At 37.5% G+C, this 23,165-nt stretch overlaps 1 protein-coding gene across 2 annotated transcripts in view; it reads left to right on the forward strand.

Moving 5' to 3' along the window:
• LOC109220787 (DExH-box ATP-dependent RNA helicase DExH1) overlaps positions 1–16,702 on the forward strand; it is a 19,167-nt gene extending 2,465 nt beyond the window's left edge. The window contains exons 3-16 of one of the 2 annotated variants that reach the window (XM_019385255.1): positions 331–430; positions 583–798; positions 904–999; positions 9,952–10,227; positions 10,865–11,068; positions 11,160–11,315; positions 12,497–12,589; positions 12,761–12,975; positions 14,343–14,502; positions 14,620–14,893; positions 14,975–15,167; positions 15,280–15,466; positions 15,739–16,107; positions 16,206–16,702. In XM_019385255.1, the coding sequence (XP_019240800.1) occupies positions 331–430; positions 583–798; positions 904–999; positions 9,952–10,227; positions 10,865–11,068; positions 11,160–11,315; positions 12,497–12,589; positions 12,761–12,975; positions 14,343–14,502; positions 14,620–14,893; positions 14,975–15,167; positions 15,280–15,466; positions 15,739–16,107; positions 16,206–16,337 (2,671 nt within the window). In that variant the 3' untranslated portion in view covers positions 16,338–16,702. Of the gene's footprint in view, positions 1–326; positions 431–582; positions 799–903; positions 1,000–9,951; positions 10,228–10,864; positions 11,069–11,159; positions 11,316–12,496; positions 12,590–12,760; positions 12,976–14,342; positions 14,503–14,619; positions 14,894–14,974; positions 15,168–15,279; positions 15,467–15,738; positions 16,108–16,205 lie in introns of both variants that reach the window. The other variant, XM_019385256.1, reaches the window with a different exon arrangement.
• The last annotated feature ends 6,463 nt before the right edge of the window (positions 16,703–23,165 follow it).

Here is a 23,165-nt window from a genome sequence, read left to right on the forward strand (position 1 = left end):
CCCCCCCCCAAACCAAAAAAAAAGTTTCATTCTCAATAAAGCAGACATGTTACTTACACTTTCCAATGTATGGTAATTGCGGGAACTTACATGTGTGACATATGACATTTCCTGTGTGTTTGTGTCTAAATTAATGGAAGAAGAAACTAAACCTGGTAATAAATTAGCTCCATCCGCTCATTTGAAAAATAAGTTGGCTTCCTTTGTGGTTTTAAGAAAGTCTGGTTTTCCTTGTGGATTCAACATTAAAAAGCACCATTTTATGTCATAGTGAAGTAAAGCATTTACCTAATTGTTCTTTCCATGCTTTTTGTATTTGCTGGAAGAAAGCCATGCTTATAACAAAGGAAAGGCACTTGTTGCAAGCAAAGTCCCATTGCCAAGCTATCGAGCTGATCTTGATGAGCGTCATGGGTCTACACAGAAAGAGGTATAATACTGGCATCTTTCTGTTAGCTGGTGAGAGTGTTCTTTCACTTATCATTATTGGTGGGTTGCTTGTGTTCTTTGGTATTTGTTAACGTGTAAGTTAACTGTAACCACACTAACAAAAAATATAATTACTCTGTAACTATGTCACAGATAAGGATGTCTACGGAGATTGAGGAAAGAGTGGGAAATCTATTGAGTAGTTCACAAGATACTGTATCTGGTGGGACTTCCTCTTCAACATCTGGTAGTTCTGCCAAGTTATCATCCAAAGCTCTGGAAACAGCCAGACCTAAGTTGACTGTAGAGAATGATACTGCCAAGCGGAGACTTAATAATGAACTTAAACAGAAACAGGAAAAGACAAGGGTACACCGTACACCTTTCTCTATCTAGTTTATCTGTCCTCAATCTTATTTTTATGGTACTTTTTAGTTGCAGAAGTTGACTGTTTTTAGATCATTCTGCTTGTAGGAAAGTGAAAAAGTCAAGGCAATGATCTCATTCAGGGAAGAACTTCCAGCATTTAAAGTAAAATATGAATTTTTGGAAGCTGTTGCTAGTAATCAGGTGCAATATCAGTAATAATTACTTTTTCCGCATGAAAGTTTGCTGTTTCAGCTCATTTTATTTTCGAATTGTCTAATTTGCAGATGATTTCACATACAACTCTACTAAACTCTAGATCTTGCCACGTGTATTTAGAAACACCTTCGCATTTAAATGTACAATATTCATCTTAAGTGGTTTTAGAGTGTGCATGGACCGGATGCACTGGTCTGTCTGAGTAGTCATCACTTGCTTTCTCCCTTTTATATATATATACACACATAATATATGTGTGTGTGTGTTGAAGTTGATAGAAAATTTGGCTGGACTAGGAGAGCAAAATATGCCACTTCGTTATCTGCTTAGCTTTTGAGTAATGGAGATATTAGTTATCGAAGGTGGAAGTAAAGGAATCAGGTATACAAGGACCTACACCTGAATGCATAAGCAAGATTTTTAGGCTTTGGTGGAAGTAAAGGAATCATGATCTTCTTCATATAGATCTTTCACAACTTCAAATACAATAACTTGTAAGATAGAAAGCAAAGTAGACAGGTGACTTAAGGCATCAACTACCTAAATCTGTATACTAGATTTATGCTTGAGAAGAACGGGAAGGTTTGAAGAAACTCATCCCAAGTTGCATGACGACGATTGAGCTTATGTTGCGAGTTGAGATACTTAAAAGGGAGCCTCTTCCAACCCCGGAAGAATGATACATGAGCTTGTTATCTATGATGTAGTAGCTTGTCATTTTTGTCTTTCAATGAGATGTTTTTCTCCACCTATATAAAGGCCTTAGGGGTTGTTTGGTACAATGGTGGGATATCCCATGGGGTAGGATATCCTGAAGCTCTTTGGGAAGAGGTGAACATGGATTTCATTTTGGGATTGCCAAAGATTCAATGAAAGCATGGCTTCGTAATTGTGATCATCAATAGATTCTTAAAAAATGGCTCATTTTGTCCCATGTCACAATTCTGATTATGCATCTCATATTCATGACTTTTACTTCGACGAGAACATATGCCTTTGACAAGGAGGTTGTCATTTGTGAATTGTGATGCAGTAGCTTGTCATCAGTGATGCAATAACCTGTCATCTATGATGCAACAACTTGTCTATCTTTATCTTTTGTGGGATGTTTTGTCTCACAGTCATTTTTATTATACATCCTTAGGATTTGTCACCTAAATAAAAGCCTTAAGCCTTAAGGAGTAAACCATATTGATTCAGAGTTATAAACAATTGATATAGAGCTTTATGCTTTAATTTGCTAACTTGGACTTGTAATTTTTCAAGAGCCGAGGGTCTATCGAAAACAACCTCTCTACCTCCACAAGGTAGGGGTGAGGTCTGCATACATACTACCCTCCCTAAGCCCCGCTTGTGGGATTACACTGTTTTTTTTTTTTTGTTGTTGTTGTTTGGCATGTAATTTCTCTTTCTCAATATCATTAAACATTTCTTTTGGGGCATGTTTGGGAGTCTCTCTCTCTAAAAGCCATTCAGAAGTGTTAAAGAACGGCACAATAAGCTATTCTGCCTTCAGACATAGAAATAAAGAGAGGGGTTTGGGGGGGGGGGGCACTCTCAGAACAATAAATTAAGAGAAGTCACATACGATAATTTACCCTGCCAATTTACGCAAATCAAATAGCAAGAGATTAATGTGTTGAAATCTGAAAATCTGCCTATTAACTAATCCAATACAGGAAGCCTGTTATGTTAAATCTCATGGATTTTGGATGGGGATATGAAACACCTAGTGATGCGTTCACTTTCAGCGTATGGTGAGCACATGACGAGGACAATGTGTTCAACTTTGTTGGATGTGAAGAATGGACATCATTTTTATATGTATAGCAAATTGTTAGATACTATGTTTTAGTGAATGGTATCTCCTGTGGGTTTTTTCCCTTCACAAGGGGATTGAGGCAAGGTGATCCGGTACCTCCTTTTTGTTCATTTTAGCAATGGAAGGGTTTAGCCATACGTTGAAGACTGCCAAGCAAAGTGACTTTAGTAAAGGCTTCAGGATGTCTAAAGAAGGAACAACAGCTTAAGAATTTCACATCTCTATGCTGACGACACACTCGTATTTTGTGATGAAACATTAGTTTTCACTTTTTCTGAAGCAGTGTCTGATCTTCATGTTAATTAGTGAAAGAGCGTTTTCCAGTAAAAGAAGTTACAAATATTGAAGGTTTAGCTTATGTCCTGGGCTGTGAGGTTTCCAACAACTTACCTGGGGTTACCATTGGAAGCAAAAGCTAAATCTCAAGAAATCTTGCTGGAGGTAGTAGAGAGAAGTGAGACGAGCTTGGCTAGATGGAAAAGCCATATCTATCTTTGGGGGGTAGATTAGTATTGCTTAACAATGTTCTACATTCACTCCCAACATGTATAATGTCGTTTTTCCCCTTCCTGTTAAAGTGGAGAAGAGGTTAGGTAAATTGAGAAGAGATTTTCTGTGGCAGGGCAACAAAGAAAAAAGATCTTTTTATTTGGTGAGATGGAATGCTCTAACAGACAGCAAGAAGTTTGGAGAACTTGGCATCAAGAACCTGAGCCACCACAACCGCAGCTTAGTGATGAAATGGCTATGGAGGTTTCCATCATAAGAACAATCATTGTGGAAAGATATTATCAGCATGAAATTTGGTCTTCAAGGCTGCTGAATACAAAGCCAACAACTAGTTCAGCTGGAGTGGGCGTGTGGAAATAAGATCATTATGGCATAAGTTTGTAAGTAATGTTGGGTTTACAGTGGGAGATGGAAGGAAAATTGCTTTTTGGGAAGACAATTGGATAGGCCATACCCCCCCAAAAAAACTCATTAACGGACCTATACAGACTCACCTTGCTTCCTGGGTCAAGTTTGGCAACCAACAGAGAACAAGAAGGGTGGAATTTTGATTTTAGAAAACTTCTTAATGATTGGGAAATGAGAAGGCTATCTGAATTTTCGGGTATACTACAGCCATCTCAAGGATTGAACAATAAACACGACAAGATAGTGTGGAAGAATGATAGTAAGGGCAGCTTCACCGTAAAGTCATGTAGCTTCCATTTGAATTCTGGTGGGCAACAAAGGAGTTTGTGGCCATGGAAGCAAATCTGTAAAACAAATGCACTGTACAAAGTGGCTTTCTTCGTTTGGTTGGTTTCCCGAGAAGCTTTTTTAACACGTGGCAACCTCCAAAAAAGAGGATTCAGCTGTGCTCTTAATGTTATCAATGTGGAGATAAGCCTGAGAGAGAATCAACCAGTTATTTGCGCTGTCAAGTAACGAATCAGCTATGGTAACTGTTTTTAAATATGCTGGGACCAAAATGCAGCACGCCAGGATATACCTGTGAGCCACTGAAGTTTGTGGAACATTAGAGGCAAGACCCCAATCAAATGAAATGGTGGCAAACTATCCCAGCTAGCATATGGTGGGACAGTCTGGAGGGAGAGAAATTCCTGGTATTATGAAGATAAAGAAAGCTCAAGTTAGAATATCAAGATGAACTATTTACTTTTGTTTCACTTTTGAGGTAACCAGAATTATGTAAATGTTGCTGAAGCTGTGATAGAACTCATATGGTGTCTCAACCCAAAATACACCTAGTCGTGATGGCATCTAACTCACTGCTAGGTAAGCCTAACATAGAAATAGACAATCCAAGTGAAATATCAAAACAACAAGAATGATATTAACTGAATTCTATACAACTTCCCAAAGACTGGTAGTACAAGACATGATCCACTATGATTTAGATTTACAAATTGGTATAAAGAATAAATACAATATCTGTTTGCAGTTTACATAAACAGAATTTAAAATTCTAAATTACCATGAACAAAAGGTAGCTTGAATAATGCGGGTACGTCTTCAATGGTAGGCTTCGTTTTCCACAGCTACGCAGCTCCAAGATTAGCACACAAGGTGCAGAAGTATAGTACGAGTACAACCGACCCCATGTACTCGGTAAGTATCTTGACTAACCTCAGTGAAATGGTGACGAGGTTTTAAGTTAAAATATACTCGCCCAATATTTTACCTGTGCAGATGATAAGTAGAGATGATAAGTAGAGAGAGCAATACGAGAAAAAGACACGAAATAATCACGTATAGATTAAACAAGAATACAACTAACAGAGGGCCCAGAATATCACTACTTCTCAGTTTCACAACACAATACGATAACAAAAATCAATAGACAAGAATAACCATAATAAATCTTTTTCGTTGCCGCGTGCAACCCGATCATATATATAATTTTTTTCTCCGTTGCAGCGTGCAACCCGATCTCACATATAATATCAATACCGTTGCGGCGTGCAACCTGATCTCATATAATTAATTCATACATAACTAGTCTACAATAACCAAACACGGGAAATTTACAACGTAATGCCAATAATACTAACACGCGGAATTCAACTAGGAAATACAAACTCAACAAAGTAAGATGAGCAACACAGCATCCCAGAACTAGTCTCCCACATATAAAGACAAGGCTTCCGCAAAGCACAAATACACAATCAATTCAATAGTAACCCAGCCCGCTAAGCAAAGAAGTGTAGAACATGAAACGGGGAAAGATGTACGTCAAGTAAAAACACGCATCAAGTAGAGGTATGTAATAAGTGAAATCATGTAACAAGTGGAGGCATGTGGCAAGTAAGGGCATATAGCAAGTGAAGGCAGGTACTAAGTGAATGCAGGTAACAGGTCAAGACATCTAATAAGTAGATCACATAACAAATAGAGGCATGTGGCATGCTTGGGCTAATAACAAGTAAAATCATGAATTTGAAATGACATGTAGCAAAAGTAAGTCTAAGTACAAGCATTGGAGTAACAAAAACATGCAAGGTAGAAACATAGATATAACAGTAACATGCCGAATAGGAACACACAGAGGTAACAACATAAGGAACACAAACGGGAAAGTAACATACAAAACAACAAAACATTAATGAAAATCAAAGTAGAGGGCATGTAAGTGTTTAACGAACAAGTAATCATAACAAGATTCTAACTCCCATTCCTCTCACATGATAACAACCAATCAACCAATCTTTTTTCACACTGCACGACAATACTCATCGTGCCAACATCACATCAATTGCACGGAAATACCCATCGTGCCAAACATAGCCCTAAGGCCCCAATCATCATCTCCTATTACGGATAAAGAAGCTCAAGTAACATGACCATAACAAGTATAAATGGGTGTTCATGATGCCACAATCATTCAAGTATGTAAACCGTCGCGAGAAACAACACCTTTAAATCATTTTAAGATGTCATATATTCTAGCATGATTTTAACACAGATAATTCAGTTTATTAGTCCTAGAATAAAATAAAGCATAAGTCAAGGGATCACCAAGTTCAACGAAGCACAAGAAGCATATAATTCCCCCTCTTGAGCATGGAAACCCTGGCACATGCTTATACGCTCGTCACCTCGTATATGCATCATCCCCGCATGTAGCAAACAATATCATTTAGTAGGAAAAATTTTCCCAATAAAGTTAGGCAAGACACTTACCTTAAATAAGCTAAATCAACACTCTAAGGGCTTGTTTGGTACGGGGATAAGGGATAATTAATCTCGGGATTAAATTTGAGATAAGTTTATTCCACGTTTGGTTGGGATAAAATTGTGGTAAAACTAATCTCGGGATTGTAGTGTTATTTTATCCCCATGGGAGGGTTGGATAAGTAATTCGGGTATAATTAATCATGTGATAACTTATTTCCCAACCAAACGACCCCTAAGAAGCCCTTCCCGCATAAATAAACCTCTGGACGACTCGAATCTAGTCAAAATAACTTAATATCATAAATAAAAGCCATAGGAAACGATTCCGAATAATAAAGTTTTGATCTTTAACTAAAATCAAAAAGTCAACCCTGGGCCCGCACCCTGGAACTCGACAAAACTCACAAATTCCGAACACCCATCCCAATACGAGTCCAAATATGTGTTTCATCCAAATCCGACCTCAAATCAACCCTCAAATCATCAATTTATGTTTTGGAAAGGTTTTTTACTAAAATTCTCAATTTCTTCAATTTGATTCATCAAACAATCGCTAAATTCAAGGTTGGAATCATGAAATATAAACAAATCCGAGTAAAAAATATTTACCCCAGTCCAAATTGTGAAAATTCCATCCAAAATCGCTCAAAATCCGAGCTCCTAAACCGTGTGAGAAAAAGTGACTAAATTTCGGAACAAGTAAAAAAAAACGCAGTAGATGTTCCAGCTCGAATCAGATCCTAGATGACCCCGGAACTCACATTTGATAAGCCCAACATAATCCTTGCTAGATTGCACCCAAGATAGCCTTTTGAATCACCTAATTTGGCCGTAGGGAGATATGATGTTTTGAAGTTTTAAAGGAAGTCGGAAAATTTCAGGGACATAATCGGTATTTTCGGAAGTGTTTACACCAGAAAAATCAGCAACAGCAAAAACTTCGTTTTAGCACCCAAAACTCATTTGGAACCTCCCATACACAAATCATATATGCCTTTCAATCATAAAACACGCTACGAACCTGATCGCACACTCAAAACACCGAAAAAGGTCGTCTTGACCTAATATTGACCGTGGTCAAACTCTAAATCCTTAACTTAACTAGTCTATCAACCAATGATCCAAAACACACCCGAGCCCCTCGGGACCCCATCCAATCATACCAACAAGTACAAATACATTATCCAAAGGCTCAAAGCACCCACGAGAATATCACAACAAAGAATCGAGGCTCAAACCGAACAGAATATCAGTTAAGTTGTTAAATCTTCATTCCTTCAAAAGAGTGTCTAAATCACACTTGCACACTTCGGATTACTTCCAAACTTTACACACAAGTTCAATTCAACTATATACACCTATCCAAAGTCTAAGAACTCGAATCGGAGTCCAATAACATCAAAGTCAACTCTTGGTCAAACTTATGAACTCTTAAGTTCTTCAAATTGTTAACTTTCAACAAATAGTGCCGAATCCTTCTAGGAACCTCCAAAATCGAATTCGAGCCTACGTGCAAGTCCAAAATCATCATACGAACCTATAGGAACCATAAAAATTCGATTCCGCCTTATAGTTTCCCAACCTTTCTCCGCCTACATGCCCATCGAAATTAGATTGGCTTTTATACGGCTCGCACAAAGACTCCTAAATCCATCCCGTGCCCTTCCTTTCTTCCACCTCTCCTCTCCAATCCTCGATCAATCTTGCGTTCCCCAGGCGCTATGAAATGGGGGTCTTTCCGTCGCCTATCGTATGTATCGGCTTGGCTTCGTCCCGAACCAAGGAGGCATTCTGGCGGATGCATGCGTGTAGGAAGGCCGACGACTACATAAGCTAAAAGACTACGACTACAAGACAGGCCGGAAGCGACTCGCTTCTATTCTCGTTGGGATTGGATATAGATGGGAAATCTATAGATCGTAGTAGTTCGCCAACCTCTCTAACAAGCCAAGTGTAGTGTGGTGTAGTAGTAGGCACTTCTAGGCCCCTTCCCGGCTACTGGATCACTCCAGTGCTTCGGGTACTACGGACCCTCTGCCATCCATTGCAGCAGAGCCGTTTCATGAGCGGGGGGGCTAAGCGCAGTTCTTTGAATCAAACGTTGAATGAAATCGATTCCGTTGACCCAAAAGTCAAACCTTGGTCAACTCTTCCAACTTAAAGCTTCCAAATCGAGAGTCATTCTTCCAAATCAATCCCGAACCACTGGAAAACTAAAACCGACCATACACGCAAGTCATAATACATCATATGAAGCTACTCAAAGTCTCAAACTACCGAACAGAACGCTAAAGCTCAAAACGACCGATCGGGTCGTTACATAGGAAGAGATTTGCTTTTGTGTAACCTGTAACTACTTTTACTGCGCCTCCTTGGTGCTATTCTTTAATAATACTCTTACCATTTCTCAAAAAGATTTCTGAGATTTTAAAACTTCAATGTTCTAGTGCACACACTGTAATAAAAAGCAGTTCGTCATGCAACTCATACAGAACTAAACAACCTGCAATAATGTTCTGAGCATGCAATGATACTAACATCTCACCTATTTTTGTTACTGCACAATCAATGAATTATAAAGGGAATAAATTTATGTACTGTAACCACCATTAAAAAGACATCAACACTAACTGCAACGTTATTACTTTATAGAACTAAGCAGCCTGCCAATACGATCCAAGTATGCCATGTCAGTAATGTCTCACTTTTTCTTACTATTGAATGCTTAATGGATTACAAAAGGTAATTAATTTGTAGACTATAACCGCCATTAGAAAAGCATCAATAACAATATTAACATTGCCAATTCTAACCGCCATAGTCTGAGTTTTCTGTTTATAATATCACAGAATGGGTACTCAATGTCCATCTTGTCATCCCCATCAATTAACGCAATCAATTTAGGATACCAATGCTTCATCTCCTGAAGTGCACGAAGTCTAGTATGAGGAACCCTGGCACAACCAACTGATCTAACCATCTGTCAATTTCTGGTCAGAGATGTGTAAATTTCGTTTAACCTAGAACTATGGCGATTTTTGTGGTTTTCAAATGCTAGAATTTGTAACTACACGGGGGAGAATCTCTCATAAAATGGTAAGGAAGAGTCCCAGAAGCAGTTCTCTCAAGACTACCTCTTCTGGCATAATTGTTTAATGCTCATCCTTTCATTACGCTTCATACTTTCCATTTTGTTTTATTTTCTCGGAGTCACTTTTGAAATTTTGCGGAAATATTGTCCCATGTTAGAAAAGCATTCATTGTTAGGAATCTCTGCTTGCAGGTCAATTGGCATGTTTGCAATAATATTTCCTATTGTTGGATTCTAATTGAATTTCCTGGTCTTTCTGGTGCTTCCATGCTTTTGAAACCCATTACTAGAATATTAGGGCTTTTCCAGGGAGAGTATACTCACTATGTGGTCAATACAGGTTTTGGTAGTTTCTGGAGAAACTGGTTGTGGCAAGACCACTCAGCTCCCTCAATTCATTCTAGAAGAGGAGATATCATCCCTCCGTGGTGCTGACTGTAACATTATATGCACTCAGCCTCGCCGTATATCTGCCATATCAGTTGCAGCTAGAATATGCTCTGAAAGAGGAGAGAATCTTGCTGATACTGTTGGTTACCAGATCCGACTGGAGTCAAAGCGCTCTGCTCAAACGCGGTTGCTATTTTGCACAACAGGAGTGTTATTGCGGCGGCTGGTATTACGCTCTGCAACTCTTTTCTACCAAGACTTTTGTAATTCTTGTTTAATTGAAATAGTACAGGGCAAATTGCTACTTGCAATGCTTCATATACATATTATTTTTTCTCTCTTCACATCTTTATCACTAAGCTGCTGTGCATTCAGAGAGTCAATTAACACGGCTTATATGTGCTCCGATATAAGCTCAACAATGGAAGATGAAGGAACCTTAATGTATTGTCTTAATATATCTGGACAGAGAGGAGCTTTAGATGCTTTGATGGTATCTCAACTCCAAATCACTCCTTAAAGGCTAGATGTCTATGAGTCTGTTTAACTGGTGTAAACTCTCTTCTGTAAATAGCACAGATCATCTTTTTGGATTTTTATGCTCCCTAGTCCTAGTCTAATTCTCATGTATTGAAGCTAACAGAATCACTTCTGTAACTTTTTTTTTTTTTGCATCTTCTTGATGCCTTAAATGAATCTACTTCATTTAAAAAAAACTTAATATATTGTTTGCTTAAGATGGGTGTGATACTATGATATAATTATCTAGTAGTTATCTTGGATTAGTATGAAACTGCGAATGAAAGCTTTTACATCTATTTGAACGAAAGATGATTTTTTCGTTCCTTTCCTTTTCAATGTAGGTTCAGGACCCTGATTTGACTGGTGTTAGCCATCTGCTTGTTGATGAAATCCATGAAAGAGGCATGAATGAAGACTTTCTCTTAATAATTTTACGTGACCTCCTTCCTCGACGACCTGATTTGCGTCTCATTCTGATGAGTGCTACTATTAACGCTGAGTTGTTCTCCAAATACTTCAGAAATGCACCCAATATTCATATACCGGTATTATGGTTTAAGCTTGTGTATCTCCATGTTATAAGACAAGTTCAAATATGATGTTCTGTATCTAATTTTCTTAGGTTTATTTTTCCAGGGCTTGACATATCCAGTGGCAGAGCTGTTTCTTGAAGACGTGTTAGAGAAGACTCGTTACCTTATAAAATCCGAAGCAGACAGTTTCCAGGGAAGCTCAAGGAGAAGGCAGAGGCAACAAGATTCTAAAAGAGATCCTCTGACTGATCTTTTTGAGGCATGGTTTCTGCCTTGAATTATTGCCTGTTGATGATTTTCAAGTAAAATGTTTTCATTTCTCTTGAAAATGGACTTGATGAATTAGACATGGCTTTTTGACTCAGAAGTACTATTACAAGTTTATTGTTACTGTGTTTCTTTACATTTTGAGTTAAAATTGATTTAAGTCAGCTTGTTCTTGCTGTTATAATTAGTGCTTAAGAAATCTTTTTCTTTGCAGTTGCATAATATTTGTAAATTGTGACATACAAGCATTTAGTATCTATAGGTCGATCTGCTTATCAAACCTTCATTGCTCCAAAACGTGCTTATCTAGCCAGATTTGCTGAATAACTTTGTCCTGTCTAGGGGAGACTTGAGAGTGAATGAGAGAGAAATGAACTGTTGCATACTTGCTATATTATTTCATACGTGGTCATCTTATTCGTCAACCGAGGAGAAAATATAAGAATTTGCCATGTAATTTCACTTTTAAAAGCAGGTGCTATTGCTTGCTTTTCAGAAGGTTAAAATTTTGACAAGGATAAGTAAATGAACTGAAGAGATATTTATTGTCTTGATGAAATGGTGAATGACTAACACAGATCATGTTTCCTTGTATGCTTTACCTCCTTAATGGTAGGAAACATTTTATTTTGATGCAAGATATGAATTCGAGTCAATCATTAGAGCTTCCTGTCCTATGGATGCCTTGAATGGCCTCGTAACGTGAGTAAAATGCTGGTATCTCTTAGCCAGTTAGAAGCGCGCTTTTATTGAATTTACTTTCTATAAAGATTGCCCTCCTAACAGAAAATTGCTGTTTTGGGGGATGTGAGGCTGTGTGTCAGATGGTTCACATTGAGGGGATAATTGTTGCCAGCATTATGCTTGACTGACCCTTTTAAATTAGAAGGTTCAGGTTGTTGGGGGGGGGGGGGGTCTATTTTCTTGTACTGAGTAGCCAATTCTAAGAGCAAATTAATTTGGTTTGAGCCATTAATTTGATTCTGTACTGTGAAAATTGTGTTGTGTCAGAACTTGTATGTTCCTTTAGTTACCCGATCGTTTCAAGCGAATTGTGTGACTACTTGGTGAGTTATTTATTGCAACTGAAATTTGAAAGCGACAATTACTCCTTTACATGATATGTTTATTCTTTTACCAACTAGGCGCTTATTGAAGATGTCTGTTTTGTAGGATGTGGACATTGGTTCCCATTTTAAAGGCTACAGCATGACTACAAGAGAATCTCTTGAAGCGTGGTCTGGTTCGCTGCTTGATTTGGGTCTTGTACGTACTTTACATGTTCACAGATGAAAGGAGTTTTGTCAGGCAGATCATTTTGATTTATAGCTCCTTATTGACCGTGGGGTCTTATCGAAGACACATTTATTGCATTGGTTGCACATGTTTTCGTGTTTCCTAGCTTTGAAATTTTTTATTCCGTTTATCTTTGAGTAGGTGGAAGCAACGATTGAGTATATTTGTCGTCGTGAAGGTGAAGGTGCAATTCTTGTATTCCTGACTGGTTGGGATGACATTTCTAAGCTGCTTGATAAAATTAAGGTTAACAACTTCCTTGGAGACACCAGGAAGTTTTTGATCCTCCCTCTTCATGGTTCAATGCCAACAATAAATCAACGAGAAATATTTGACCGCCCATCTGCTAACATGAGGTGCGTTCTTTGTTGAGTAAAGGTGGATGTCCAAGAATTCACATACTTTAATCTTTTAGCTAAAACTACCTTTTAGCAAGCATTCAATATTTCGGGTGTAGCATTACCTTTTCTTTTATTTCTTGTAACCTTATGGTGGACTTCCAGTGTCACTTGCATAGACTAATACATCAGGACGATCCTTGCTTCATTTGAATCAAAGAACTCATATTTCAGCAGTAGGTAAAGAGCTGCTAAGAATAATAGTTTAACCTAATAGTTCATTAGTCTTGGTATAACTATGCCTTAGTTCTAAACAAGTAGGGGTCGGCTATATGAATCCTCACTGACCATGTTCCCTAATTAAATTCATCTCAAGCTAATATTAATTATTATATAGAATGAATTTAAATGAAGAATACTAGAAATTCTCTATATTTTCTACTGGCATAAGAATCTCTAATATAGCTAACTCCTATAAAACATAGGAACTAAAATATACGTATTAACATCACTAAAATATAACTTTTAATAAAAAATATCCCTAAAATATATTCCCAACTAATTGGTATATCCTATTATAAATCTTTTTCTTCCATTGTGCCAAATCTTTCGTGAAGTCTTTAGTGATTCCAAGAGATTGTAGGCATTTCGAGACAACTATCATGCGGTTTCAGATCTACATCATTTCTTTTTAACACCTTCGCTTATCATGGTTTTGCACCTATTGCCCGGTTCATCTGGAGGTCAACATAGGACATGACCAAGCCATCTCAAGCGATCTCTCATTTTATCTTCAATTGTGCTACATGCACCTTCTGTCGATTGTGGTCATTTTTAATCTTTTCTAACCTATATGACCGCACATCCATCTTAGCATATGTATCTCTGCGGATTTCATCTTGTGGATATGTTGGACTTTAGCTGCTCAACATTCATTCTCATATAACATTGGTGGTCATATAAGTTTATAATTGTTTTATAGAACTTATCTTTCACTTTGTAGGCATCCTCCTATCACACCCCGGTAGCGTTTCTCCATTTCAATCATCCACATTTGATTCTCTGTGTAATATCTTTATCTATTATTCCATTCTCCCGGAATACGAGCATATATTCACTCTTACTTCTACTTATCGAAAATCCTCACACTCTAGAGTGCTCCTCCATAGTTTAAGCTTTTGGTTCACACCCTTGCAGTCAATGAGCACAATGTCGTCATCAAATACCATACACCGTGGGACCTCTAGTAATTCCACCATGCCGGTCCCATGTTCGGATAAAGGCGGGTTGTGGTAGGCTGGCAGCCAATGTAAATTAGCCAATTTATGATGAATCAGTGAAGAGTATTTTTTTTGCAAATTAACACCTTTGGTCTGATCATGCAGGAAAATTGTGCTTGCAACCAACATAGCTGAGAGCAGTATAACTATAGATGATGTCGTGTACGTCATAGACTGTGGAAAGGCGAAAGAGACTAGTTATGATGCTCTTAACAAGCTAGCTTGTTTATTACCATCATGGATTTCAAAGGCCTCGGCACATCAGGTAATTAAAAGTGCAAAATGAATTTAGATATATATTTGGAGCACATTGCCATCCCAATTCTTTCAATTTCATTTGGCTTAATTTTCTGCCTTAGTGGAGATTTTTTATTTTCTGCAGAGACGTGGTCGTGCAGGCCGTGTGCAACCTGGAGTTTGTTATAGGTTGTATCCGAAACTAATACATGATGCAATGCCTCAATATCAACTACCTGAGATTCTTCGAACACCATTACAGGAGCTTTGTCTCCAAATTAAGAGCTTGCAGTTTGGCGCTATTGAATCCTTTCTGGCCAAGGCACTTCAACCTCCAGATCCTCTCTCTGTCCACAATGCCATTGAACTTCTCAAAACTATTGGAGCTCTGGATGATACAGAAGAGCTTACTCCTCTTGGTTTGTATACTGCTGTATACTGCATCTATCTTTCTCTGTATTTTCCAGATGGGAGCGTTTACTTTGAATGTTGCTTTACAGGCCGCCATCTTTGCACTCTACCTCTGGACCCAAATATTGGAAAGATGCTTCTGATGGGGTCCATCTTCCAATGTCTAAACCCTGCACTGACTATTGCTGCTGCTCTTGCGCACCGTGATCCTTTTGTCCTTCCAATAAACAGGAAAGAGGAAGCAGATGCTGCCAAAAGATCATTTGCTGGTGATTCTTGCAGGTTAAACCCGAAAAAATGGTTTATATGACTCTCTGGCTTCCAAGAGTGGCATCATTTTGTGAAAATGAAATATTTCTTTATTCATGTGAAAACACTATTCTCTTTGATGCAGTGACCATATTGCACTTCTTAAAGCATTTGAAGGATGGAAAGATGCTAAACATTATAGAAAAGAAAGAGCATTCTGTTGGGAAAATTTCTTGTCTCCTGTAACGTTGCAGATGTTGGAAGACATGAGAAATCAGTTTGTAGACCTACTGTCAGATATCGGTTTTGTGGATAAATCACGAGGAGCTAAGGTGATGTCTCCAAATTTCTTCTCCTTGAAGATCTCTCTGCTCTAATGCTGTTTCAGTCTGGGTTAACCTTGTCTTGTCATAAATGTTTATTATTCATAGGGGGTACTATTCATATGGGTGGCCCTTGGGAGGGAGTGGGAACACAAATACAGAAAGCATGTATATCATGATCTGGAAGAAGCAAATAAGATTTAGCTCCTGATTTAAGTCCATATAGCAGTACTGCACCCATTCATTAGCAAGATTGAAAGGTAGTGATCTGATTTTTGCAGGCATACAATGAGTATAGCAATGATTTAGAGATGGTATGCGCTATCCTTTGTTCGGGTCTCTACCCAAATGTTGTGCAGTGTAAAAGAAGAGGAAAGCGTACTGCATTTTACACGAAAGAAGTTGGAAAAGTTGATATTCACCCTGCATCTGTTAATGCTGGTGTTCATCTTTTCCCTCTTCCATACTTGGTTTACAGTGAGAAAGTCAAGACTACAAGCATTTATATCAGAGATTCAACAAACATATCAGATTATGCTCTCCTTATGTTTGGTGGTAATCTCAGTCCAAGCAAAAGTGGAGAGGGCATTGAAATGCTAGGAGGCTATCTTCACTTTTCTGCATCAAAAAGTGTGTTGGATTTGATAAAGGTTTGATATTCGCTTGGTGCAACATTTTCATCTTTGCGGTGTACAGTTTTTATTTTTTCAAAAATAAACTTTTTTCCTCGTGCAACCAAATTTTGCAGAAACTGCGAGGGGAACTGGATAAAATCTTAAAAAGGAAAATTGAAGAGCCCGGCTTTGACATTTCGGTCGAGGGAAAGGGTGTAGTTGGTGCTGTGGTTGAGTTACTTCATAGTCAAGACATACGATACTAATAGGGACATTACCCGTTTATTTATCGTACAACTAGTAGTGACCAACCATATATAGATGATTATGGCTTTGATTGCAGAAAGATACTCTGACAACAGGTTTGAGGCCCATTTTGTTGTAGAAGTGTTAGCATAGAAAGATAGAGAATTTATTTCAATGAGTTCACACTTTAATTCGCCATGAGTCCATAGTTCTGGCTGTGAAATTTCACCCATAGCTCTCACAGTATAAAAAATGATGTAGCTGTTACATTCGAAGGAAGGGTGCAATTGTGTATTTCTTGTATAACAATCGCAGTAATGTATTTAAGAGTTATTTCTTGGTAGATGAGTCGAAGAGTAGACTTTTTGCTGAGACAATATACTCACATTCTCCCACATAGTTATTTTGTCACTTTAATATCGAAAGCCTGGTTTCAGAATTCTATTGCTAGGTGTATCGTGGCTTTCTGGTTTCCGTTTTGCACTCTACTCCTTTGGCTTCTTTCTGTCCTTAATACATGGAATACTATATTAAAGGTGCCTTTCTAACCTTCATATTTTCATGGCATCTTTTACTTCTGCATATCTAATTCGACAACAGAAGTTTGTGTACTGTAGAAAGTACGGATATCTATAAAATAGTTCGCGTGGTTAGAGCAATTGATCAGAATAGGCCATCGTTCTCTCTTTGATCTGACTATCTCTTACCAAAACTTGTTAAGGATGTTCTTTAGTACACTTTAACCTCAAGTAAGTATTTACCCATCTTATCTCTTAGTCATGTTTGTTTGTACATTTCTTTCTTCCCTTTTTGCTTAACTATCAGTATAGGGCATCTGAGGCTTAATTACCTTGGATTTTACTATTAGCTTTCTCGTCTCCCTTCAAAGGCTTCTCCATATCTTCAGCTTTTGGTAGCTTCGTCCTGTGTAGCTACTCCTTTGCTTGACTAGCTTATTGCATCTTCCTATTCTACCACCATGATTTTCAAGGTCGAGGTCCTAGACTTTTAGACACACTTAGGAAACTGTTTGCTACATTTTTAGTGCAGGTTGTCATTTCCGTTCGTTAGGTATGTACCCATTCGATAGCTTGTCCGGAAATGTTATTTGGCTTGCTCCAGTTAATGTACATAATCGGATTCCATTGCATGTAACTTTTCTCCTTTTTTGCTCAAATCTTTAACTTCACCAGGACTATTAGTCAATGTTGAGTAGTTAGTGCTTCCCCTTGTATAAGCTTGCAATCCTAACGTGTGGTCTTGTCACATCTTTAGATACGATGAAGTTTAATTGGTTATAGTTACCTCCATTCTCAGAAGCTATCAAGAAACCCCTTTCCTCTTTTCAAAGTAATTTGCTAAACAATAACAATATCTACACTTCAAAAAAAAAAAAAAAAACAAACTATATCTACCCATATGTCTGAGACATCAATGTTATAAAACCTTTTGTTTATTTTTCGTCACGCCGAAGTATCAATGTAACACGTGTCTAGGAAAATATGTCCAAACGTATTCAATAATGTAAGATTCATTATATATTGACTAGTTTTTTGGTGATTGTTAATTTACCACAACTCTCATTCTTTACTTCGATTGGGATTCGCAATGCAAACGAACTCGCACAAGCAAAGCTGTTTCTATTGTTTAACTTGATTTTTTAATTTTGGAAGCTAGGGCATTGGCGGGATCGTTTTCTTTTTCCTCTTTTTACTAATCCCCATTTCCCAAATCAGTTAATGTTTTGGTAGCTTGGACCTATAAGGAGTAACTTGCTCATGAGACTGATGTACTGGTTTAGTAAATTTACTTTCCTTTCATATCCATAAGCGGAAACTGCATCTCTATCCAGAGGCGGACCCAGGATTTTAACGCGACGGGGGCACAATAGTCTGTTCAATCAGTGTCCCCTAAAGGCTTTTAGCGTTCAGGGTGCCAAGTATTTAATTCAACCATTTTTAAGGTATACACATATACATATACAAGATTTCTGTTGAATTTTACGGGGTCCAGTGACCCCCGCCTCTGTCTCTACCCTTCGGGTAGGGGTAAGGTCTGCGTACACACTACCCTCCCAGATTCCACTAATGGGGTTAATTCACTGGATCGTTGTTGTTATTTCATATTCATAAGGACTCCTCCATGCCACAATTTTAATTTTTTTCCCATCTTATGGGATAGATTGAGGTAGGAGGGGTAATTTCTAGAGTTGCACCATCCCAACTCGCAGGAGACATATCATTTAAAATAAAGGCGCATTCACCATTTGGAGGTTTTCGATGCCATACTGCTTTGACCTTCAGTTTGATTTATTTCGGGCTTCGATTTGGGTTATTTTTCTTTTTGATGTATATAAACAAACTGATCAAACGAAAAATAAATAAATTATGACATCTTGGAGCAAAGCAGAAAACATCAATAATATTACTGACCTTATAAAAATACATCGATCATCCATTTACAATTGTCGATATTTTTCATATACTGGAGTTATCGTCTAATTTAAGGATGGACAGCTAGAACTACAACTTGGTTAAGAATATTTCAACTTCTTGATGAGTATATCCATCTCAATTTCACAAGAATTAGGAACATTAAGTCAAATCCAACTTGTTGGAGATTGAAATTTTGATGATTAACAATCATGCAACTTAAAACATGCTGAAAGGCCTGGTCTTACTAGTTGGTTTTCGTAGAGTGCTGACACTTAATCTTAGCGGGAGTAGGATTCACTTTTGCACGAGATATTATTTTATTTCATGTTTTATGACCTAGCAGCCGCTCAAATAATAGAGAATCTTGGTAAATATTTATTGTTAACTTGGATATCAAGTTTGTAAGGAAATAGATTTATTGTTTGAGTTTATTTTAAGGAAAGAATTATATTTTTCTTATACTTATTTTATTCTATAGGATTTTGTCACGACCCAAAATCCCACCAAGTCGTGATAACACCTAATCCAATCTGCTAGTAAACCAACTAACACTAACACAGTTTGAGTAGATAATCATCAATAAATAATAAATAAGATTGCGAAAATCAATACAACTATCCCAAGGATTGGTAGTACAAGTCATGAGCGATTAAGAATAAGAATAAGATTAAGAATACAACTCTGATATGAAGAAAGATTACATCATCTATTTGAAATTTACAGAAACAGAACATAAGTCCTAAACTACCATGAACAAAGTGGTAGCTTATAACTGAAACACTGGTACATTTCCAATGCTAGCCTTTGTCATCCACCATAACTCAGCTCTAAAACTTGTACTCGAGGATGTATTTTGGTCATTTGTCGGTCGATTTGGACTCAAATTTATAATTTAATCACATGTTTGAACTCGTGAGATTATGGATAGTCAAAATCAACCCTAAGATTCAAATTTTTACCATGTGGGCCTAGATTGACTTTTTTGACTTTTTGAGATTTTATTCAAAATTGAAGCTTTATTATTTGGAGTTAATTTCCATAGCATTATTTGAATTTATTGAGTAATATTTGACTAGATTCGAGTCGTTTGGAGGTGGATTTGAAAGGAAAATCAGCTTTGGAAAGTTGAGGGTATTTTCAAGTGGAGGTAAGTCTCTTGTCTATCCTTCTAAGAGGGAATTCTCCCAATAAGTGATTTATTTGTTACTTGTTTATTGATTTAGGTACCACACATATGCGAGGTGACAAGAATATGTGCGTGGCTAGGTTATGATAATAGCTTGGTAGAGTTAGGCTTATAATATGCCTTATTTGGACTCTATGAACGTTTTCCCATGTTTCATTGATTCTATGATTACGTGATAAAATTAATCCATAATTAGAAAATATTTTCAGGGATGGCTTGTTCATTTGACCGTAGTAATATTCTTATTTTATTTGATATATATTTAGTGGCTATTGGATTATTTTGCTTATGTTTGATATCATGATCGGACTTTAGAACAATGAATAACCATATTGAACTATTATGAAAAGTTGAGTTACATGATTAGTCATAGTTATCTCTTATTCAAGTAAATATTCATTCACATTTTATTTTTATGTCCCGGTGATTCTTTATCTTATCATCTCATCTGTATATGCATGAGTTGATGAGTTGGATATTAAGAAAATTTAAGAATTTTGTACACTAAGAATATTGTGAGCGGATATTGATTATTGATTGTTGATAGTATCATGATTGGATCGGGTTTCACGCTGCAGCAACGTTTGGATATGGATTTGTCCCTTCAAAGTCAGGTGATTACCCATGTTACTTTGGTCTGTGAGTGCATATAGATTTGTGTTGTGAGGTATTAAGAGAGATCACGAGCATGCATTTGCATCCTAGACGCATACAGTAGCTTTTATATAAACATTGATGGGTTCATATCATGATTGTAAAGGAAATTGAGATATTTGACATTGTATTATATTTCTTTTGCCTGAGAAGCATGTCTAAATTCCGGATTTCATTATGCCATTACCTTTATACCTATCTGATGATACCATACCTTATTTTTTGTGCTATTTATGTTTTCACTTGTTTATTGGACTATTAGCAGGTGTTAATGTCTATCCCTCGTCATTGTTTTTTCAAGGCTAGACTTGATACTTACTGAGTACAGTAATTTTATTCTCCTAATATACTTCTATACATTTTTGTGCAGATTCTGAGGCAGGTACTAGTCATACTCATCCATCTAGTTAGGAGCTTACTTTCGATCCGCAACACATGGAGTCTCCCTTTCTTATTTATTTATTTCTATCATTTTACTTCTTTCCAGACATATGTTATTGTTTAACTGAGATAATTTACTCTTGTTAGATGTTCGTAATGATATGACTCTGATTTCGACCGTTTCGTGAGACAATTATAGTCGTGTTGAGACCTTATCCTTTGGTTTTTGTATTCATGATGTTATTTTGAGACTTATTCTGCTTTCTTATTTATATCATAACTTTTTTAATAACTTAATAGCTGGTTTCTATCATCGTTGTTGAGTGTTGGCTTGCTTAGCAAGCAGGTTAGGCGCCATCACGGCCTTTGGCGGACAATCTCTGTCTATGCGATCACAATCTAAGCCACGCGTTTGTGATTCATACCACTAACAATAGAAAACCAACAATTCCAACTTAACTCAAAATGATCTGAAACCACCCCGGAACTCATCTGAGCCCCTAGGATCCCATCTAATCATCCTGACAAGTCCCTATACCCTATACAAACTGATCCAAGAGCTCACAACGCTAAAAACAACACCAAAACCAATACTCAAGCATCAAACCAAAAATCTCAAACTTCTTTAAGTTCAAATTCTAACTTCCAACTAGAACACCCGAATCAACACTACTAGAAATCCGGAAAAAAACGACCACAAAAAGCGATCAGTGTTGGTCGCTTATTGGCCAAAAAGCGACCAAACGTGACTGGTCGATATTAAGCTGGTCCCTTTACCTTAGGGACCAAAGTTGGTCGCTAATTAGCGACCAACTTTGGTCTCTAAAGTCAAAGGACCAAATATTCCGGTAAAGACACTGGCGACCAACTTTAGTCGCTATATTATTTTAATATTACAAATTTTGCAACCAAAGTTGGTCTCATTTGTGTAAATTTCGTTTTTATTTATTTATTATTAATTATAAAGTAGCGACCAACTTTGGTCTGCATATGAAATATTATATTTTAAAATCTGGAAAATTGCGACCAAAGTTGGTCGCTATACCATAAATTTTTTAATTTTTTTTAAATAAGCGACCAAAGTTGGTCGCTAAATACATGAATTAATTTTTTTATTTATTAATAAGCGAACCCTGGTCGCCATATTTCCAGAAACTGTTAATTTTCTGGTAAATAGCGACCAATCTTGGTCGCTTTTTGGGAAATCTAGGTTAAATAGCGACCAACCTTGGTCGCCATTTCACAGAAAATTGTTTTTTAAATAGAAAGCGACCAAATAGCGACCAAAGTTGGTCGCTTTTCTTGGTATATTGCTGGCAGGAACTGCCTCTTTTGGCAGCTACACCACCTGCCAGCTTACCAAAATTCCTAAATAGGCAAATATGCCAACAACAGCAACAACAAGCAACAACAACAATAATTATAACGAACAAAGTATAAAGTTCAATAGAACTTTATACTTTAAGCTAATTAGCAAACTAATAAGTTAAATGTTATTACAGAACCATTCGAAAACCAATTGTATTTGTCTAGCATAAACTAATAAGTTCAAAGATTGTTCTCTACATCATTATCATCACCGTCTGATGAACTTTCTTCACCATGACGGTATCTAGAATAGGCTATTTGTCGATGATGGGAAGAATGACCACGGGGAGGACGGGAGGAATGAGCACGGGGAAGGCGAGCCTCTGGCGATGACTCACGAGACCGGGGAATTGGAAAATTGCCAAAAGCTAGGAGAGTTTTGATCTGCTCTTGCATGCCCTTGCACTGAGCTTGCATGCCAGAGTACTGCATATCTCTAAGCCTTTCTCTCTCCTTGGCGGCTTCTAGCTCGGATGTGAGCTTTGCCACAGTCTCCCGCATAGAGGAGAGGCTCTCCCCATCAAGTTGCTCGGCTTGGGAGGAAGTCCCTATTCCTTGCATTCCACACTTATAGCGATGGAATTTCTTATTAGGAAGCCCGTATACCTTCCCCCCTTTTGGACTGCCAGCAGCCTGCGTCCACATTCTCTCAGCATCCTCGTCCGATAGTTGGATTGGCGCGCCGGACTCATTAGGTGGCTGACTGCGTATGAATTGCTCCACTTCAGCTGTGAAGCGACCCTATAAGAAAAATAATATGTGAATTACTATTTCCAAATTTATATAAAAGTAAATCAAAATTCTTAATGAAAAGTGAAAACTTA

Source organism: Nicotiana attenuata, unplaced genomic scaffold, assembly GCF_001879085.1.
Source record: "Nicotiana attenuata strain UT unplaced genomic scaffold, NIATTr2, whole genome shotgun sequence".
NCBI lineage: Eukaryota > Viridiplantae > Streptophyta > Magnoliopsida > Solanales > Solanaceae > Nicotiana > Nicotiana attenuata.